The 5,875-nt window shown below is 36.9% G+C and overlaps 1 protein-coding gene across 2 annotated transcripts in view; it reads right to left on the bottom strand.

The window, feature by feature from the left end:
• Positions 1–211: 211 nt before the first annotated feature.
• XRCC6 (X-ray repair cross complementing 6) overlaps positions 212–5,875 on the bottom strand; it is a 31,283-nt gene continuing 25,619 nt past the window's right edge. Inside the window, exons 11-13 of one of the 2 annotated variants that reach the window (XM_042467750.1) lie at positions 5,284–5,384; positions 2,490–2,603; positions 212–669 (exon numbers count right to left, since the gene is read on the bottom strand). In XM_042467750.1, the coding sequence (XP_042323684.1) occupies positions 470–669; positions 2,490–2,603; positions 5,284–5,384 (415 nt within the window). In that variant the 3' untranslated portion in view covers positions 212–469. Of the gene's footprint in view, positions 673–2,489; positions 2,604–5,283; positions 5,385–5,875 lie in introns of both variants that reach the window. The other variant, XM_042467749.1, reaches the window with a different exon arrangement.

The following is a 5,875-nucleotide window of genomic DNA, read 5'->3' as shown; positions in this document are numbered from 1 at the left end:
ACTTGGTTCTGAAATTCAACAGTATACACTTAAGCAAGCATACTTCTCAAACCAATTAAGAGCTAAGTTACAAATAGGTTACTAAAGCTCAAACACTAGGTGCTGTAGGACAATGCAGTTTTTCTAACAGCCTACTTTTTCCAAAAATAGTATATTATTCATCATTTTGTATTGTTACGTTTAAAAGAACTAAAAAAAAAAAAGACACCAATTTTTAAAAAGTCGTATTTATTAAAGCTATAGAAAAGTCACACAATTTGTCATGAAGCCTATAATCAGAAGTGGAGGAAACTTTTTTTTCCTATCAGTAAGTCATTCCAACCAGTACTATAAATCTCTTGGGGCAGCAAACATTCCTACATGCTTTTGATGTGATTACAGATACCCTGTATCTTTTCTCCCCCTTTGTCAAGATCTAAGACTTAGGGAGCAGATGATGACACTGAGCAGCTGACTGAGTGCACAGAACTCAGTGCTTACTGAAATATTCAGTCACTACATCTAAAAGCTCTTGCTTCTTTGCACCCCCCATCAGCTTATAAATTCTGCATACTTCCTTCAGAACTGGTACAGTAAGTTTACCCAAAGTGCCTTTTTTAACATGACTCCTCAGCTCCTCTTCAGAGATTTCAATCTTGACTTTCTTTTCTGGTTGTTCAGTACCACCACCTGCTGTAAAGAGATTTTCCAGTTAACTGTTTGCTACTTAGGCCTTGCTATCATTGAAATACCTTACAAAGCATCCTAGAATTACAAAATATCACATAGATTCACAGTTTAATCACTTTTTAGCCGGTTTAGCTAGTATCAAGCTACAAGGATGTAAATAGCTTAATATCTCCAAACAATACATACTTTAAGCTTTCAGAGAAAACCAACTGTAATCCACAGGCAGTTATGAATCAAGAACAGAAAATGACAGGCCTTTAAATACGTATCTATACATTTATGGGGGTCTTGCATACTAGTATGTGGTCAGATAAGAATCGGGCGTGTGTCCATCTACCTTCGGAAAGATACGTCATACCATATATACTCATGAATAAGTTAAAAAACCTGACAAAAATTGACTAAAAACCTGGATTGACTTATTTATTATTATTATTATTATTATTATTGTTATTGTTATTGTTATTATTATTTAATACAACCCACATATCATTGTTTGAATTGTATATATATAAAGCCATGAAATCCAATCCAATATGCAGCGATCAATTCAAATTCTTTACCACACTTTCTCCTAGTTTGCTCCTTTTCAGAGCTGTCTCCTGATCTAAAACAGGTTATAATAGATGATAATCCCAAACTAAGGGGAAGGGGTTTACACAAGATTAGGGAGAGAGAAGGGAAATTGGCACGATGACATTACAGACGATGTCAGGAATAATGAGAAAATTATATTATTAATTTTATTCGTTTTCAACATTGTAAGTCAGTGCTGACCATTCTTTTTCCCATTTCATTAAATCTTTGTTATTTAATATTGCTGTTAACCTATCTAATTCTTTCATTTCCAAAATTTTAAATTTCCAGTCCTCCATGCATGGTGTTTCTGGAGATTTCCAGTGTTTTGCCACAATCATTGTGGTTGCTGTTATCAAATATATACTTGTCCTCCAAAACTTCCTTTCTCCTTCCACACCAAAAACTGAAGTTATATTTAAAAGGTAAAGTTCAGGGTCCATATCATATTCTAGGTTTAATTTTTATTTACATTTCCGTATGGATCTTTATCCAAAAATTCTTTATGCTTGGGCAATCCCACCACGTGTGCACATATGTGCCTTTTTTTTGACATCTCCAACATTATTATTTTGTTTAGATAATCTGTTTAATGTACATGGAGTATAGTACCATCTATTAACTACTTTAAAGCAGTTTTTTCTTTTAAGTCTTGGGATACAGAAAATTTGTTTTAGTTCTCACTTTAGCCTATTTGTCCAACTCTATATTGTGTACTAACACCTGTGAAAACTGGCTTGACATACACAAGGCTTACAGTAAGCTTGGGTCCCTAACAGAAGTACTGTAGGTTGCTTTCCTTGCTCTTCTCTCCCCAACTTTTTTTTCCAGGTCACATTCTCATTATTTTCTCTCATTTATATTCCTTTCAATATCTCTCTTTGTATAGATGTAGACATTTGAATATCAGCAATACCATTTACACCTCCCACTGCACCCTTAAAATAAACAGATCCACTCCTTCTGTTTAGCTCTTCCTAAGTATATTCCTTGTATGCAATTTAAAGAGAGAGGAAAAGATGTTTGTGACATGCCCTAAGTTTTATCCTTAACATATCCGTGGGCCATAGCATAATCCATAATTTTGGCCACAAAACCTGCCCTTGATTTATACATCAGGTCAACTTATAGATGAGTATATATGGTACTTGGATTTCACATCAGAATTTTGAAAGGTTTTAATAAAAGTAGTATGTAATTGGGGGATATATCTATAACTTCTTTATGCACTCTTCAAGTCCCACCTTGTTTTCGCTTTGTAGCTTTTCCATCAGGATCATAGCCTGGTGGGTACACTAGTTGCTTGAACTCCTCCACAAGGTTATCAAGCCTGTGATCCATGACCTCAACCTTGGGCACTGGAAAGTAAGAAAACAACCCAGAAGAGACTATCTTAGAATTTACATTAAAATATATAGAAATAATAAGTCTACAAATAAAGTTTACATGCACTTTGAACTTAAAAGCAATACAATTCAAGAGCATCATCATTATCATTACTGTTATCCTGCCTTTTTCCTATTCTGGGACTTGAGGCATCTCACAATAGTTTAAAACAAGCAATTTATATAATAAAACATTACAAATGCAAGACAAGCTACCAATACAGATCTGACTAAAAATAGTCATTAAATGAAAACAACAGATACGAAATACAACCTATTATATAAGGTTCATTACCCTTTATGTAGCCTGTCTTCAAAGGCCTGGTGAACCAAAAAAGGCCTTAACCAACTTGTAGAAAGATAGCAGAGAAGGTGCTAGTCTAACCTCTCTAGGAGAGGAATTCCAGAGTCTGATAGCAGCCACCAAAACAGCCCTCTGCCCAGTTGCCACCAGATGTACCTGTGAATCTGCTGGAACAGAGAGAAGGGCCTCACTAGAGGATTTCTAAACAATGGCAGGCCTTTATGAGAGAGTATGAGCCATCAAATAACCTGGATAAAAACCTGCACAGGGTTTTATAGATCACAACCAGAACTTGAATTGTGCCCAGAAATGGGCAAGCAACCAGTGGAGCTATTGTACAAAGGAGATGCATGCTACTAGTACCCAGCTCCAGTTAACAATCTGACTGCAGCCCTTTGAAGCAAGTGAAGTTTCCAAACACTCTGCAAAGGAAAACCCACATATAGAATGCCACAATAATGCAAATGAAATGTAACAAAGGCATATGTCACCATCATCAAATCTGACATCTCTAGGAATGGGCACAGCTGGCACAAGCCTTAATTGGGCAAAAGCACCTTTGACCTCTGCCAAAAACTGAGCTTCCATGCTCAGGGCTGAATCCAGCAGTAACCCAAGTTTAGAGCCTGCATTTTGAGGGAGTGTAATCCCATCCAGCACAGGCCAAATACCTATTCCCTTATCTACTTTTCGAATGATCAGGAACACGTCTGTCTTGTTGGGATTCAATTTCAATTTGTTTCAGCCTCCTCCAGTCCATTGCTGATGGCACGAACCAGTTTAGAACCAAGATAGCTCCCTTGGATTGAGCTGGAAAGGGGTAATGGATCCATTTATATATTCATGGCAGCAGACCCCAAACCTCTGGATGATATCTCCCAGCAGTTTCATATATATGTTAAATAGCATGGGGGACAAAACAGAAAACTGAAGCACCCCACTGATCAAGGAGTCAAATAGGAGTTGACTAGCAACACCTGGGTTTGCACCTCAAAGAAGGATCAAAGCCATTGTAAAAGTGCCTCCAGGTCCTATCCCACCAAAGCAGTCTAGAAGGATAACATGATCCATTGCATAACAAGTTCCACTTCCTGAGGTATGTCATCCACCAAGCCAATCAAAAATATCTCTGTCCCATAGCCAGGACGGAAACCAGGCTGAAATGAATATAGATGATCTGTCTCATCTAGGAACACCTGGAGCTGAGAGACCACCACACACTCCAGTACATTGGCCAAAAATAATGTCGGAAACTAGCAATAGCTGTCCAAACACAATGGGATCCAGGGAGGTTTTTTTCAGCAGCAGTCTTATAACTGCCTCTTTTAGGCATGCCAGACTCTATCTTGCTTTAGTGAGGAACTGGTCACTCCCACTACACACTGAGCCAATCTCCCTCTGTCTTTTTTGATAAGCATAGATCTAGCATGCATATAGTGGCTCTCATCAGGAATACTGTCAACATCATCATACTGTACAATTTTTTTTAAAAAACATAATCGTTGGAAAAGTGGGGACCAATATTACATTCACAGGATCTGTATTATTTATAGCATACAAGTCAAAAGGAAATCCGAGTAATTTTATCTGCAAAGTGCTGACCAAGTTGTTCACAGCAGGCTGTCAAGTGGTCTAGATTCTCCTCTCATGGGCCTGCCTGGGAAACATACCATGATGAGCAGACATGTATGTTTTGAATGCTCAGGAACAAGTAGCATCTAATGAAAAATATTGCTTACCAATGTTTTAATTTGGAAAAAAGAATACATCTAGGACATAGTGAAGTATTACTTAAACAGGGAAGGAAAAAACAAAAATAAGACACTGCACAGGCTGAAGTGCTTAATTTCTTTGTTTCAACCTTTGCTTCAGTATGACAAGATGTCAGAAATGCTAGATAAGAAAGAGCAGTAAGAATAATTAATTAATTTTAAATAATTTAGTTGATCAATTGCATTACAGAAAGCTAAAAAAAAATAGTTAAGGAAATCATTATTACTCATAAAGGTTCTTGGGAACAGGAGGTCTAGAGTAACTAGTCCACCCAGCCGCCTGGAAGGAATCAATTGGACCCTTTTAAAAAGATTAAGGTGTTAGTCTGCTGTATCAAACGCTGAAAAACAGAGTCAAAATAGAATTCTAGCATTAAGCTGGGCAAGTTAAAAATCCAGTTTTTGGTGTTAGGCAATATTTAGTTGCAGTTCACCAGTAATTTATCTGGTTTACCCTATCAGATACTGCTCTTACTCTTATGTCATTCTTAACTGTGTTTCTAAACTTTTATGAATAGTTGGAAACAATTTTTAAAAAAAAAAAACCACCATTTTCAGGACATCAAATTATTCTTACTAGTCAGATCCTCAGGTTTTTCAGGTTCCATCAAGTCAAGTGCCAAGGCTTCTAGGTTCATATAATGCTGCTGCAGAACTGGATTCTCAAAACTCTCACTCCTGAAGCCCAAGTAAAAAAGCAAAAACAAAGTGAATGTTGTCCAAAAACTAACACCCACAAACCGTTGTTATTTCTCTAAAAAACATTTCTCCAACTTATGATTCTCCTATGGAGATGTGATAGCTGTTGCCTCCATTCAAACAGGATAAAAAAGACAGGGGCAAGTGACAGAACAGAATGCAACTGGGCAGGAAAAAAATCCTAAGATCTGCAATATCTTTGTGAAAACATATTCAAAAGCTTTTGCTCAGATACTGGTGAGTTTTTAAAATTTGTCTTCACCTGGAATAAGGTGCAATAATTTTGTTCTGTTAATGAAGAACAAGAGAAGCTCCAAAATATCATTCTGTGTGAACTTAAATACATTTATATCAACAACAGCCTTTGATCATCCTTGCACTGCTAACTGCCCTATTCAATTATATGTATACCTCAGTTAACGAAGTAGATGTGTCCCTGAGAATTACTACTTTCACAGAAAATGTGGTAC

Source organism: Sceloporus undulatus, chromosome 5 (assembly GCF_019175285.1).
Source record: "Sceloporus undulatus isolate JIND9_A2432 ecotype Alabama chromosome 5, SceUnd_v1.1, whole genome shotgun sequence".
NCBI lineage: Eukaryota > Metazoa > Chordata > Lepidosauria > Squamata > Phrynosomatidae > Sceloporus > Sceloporus undulatus.
Note: the sequence above shows the minus strand (reverse complement) of the source record. Positions and strands in the feature narration are given on the sequence as shown.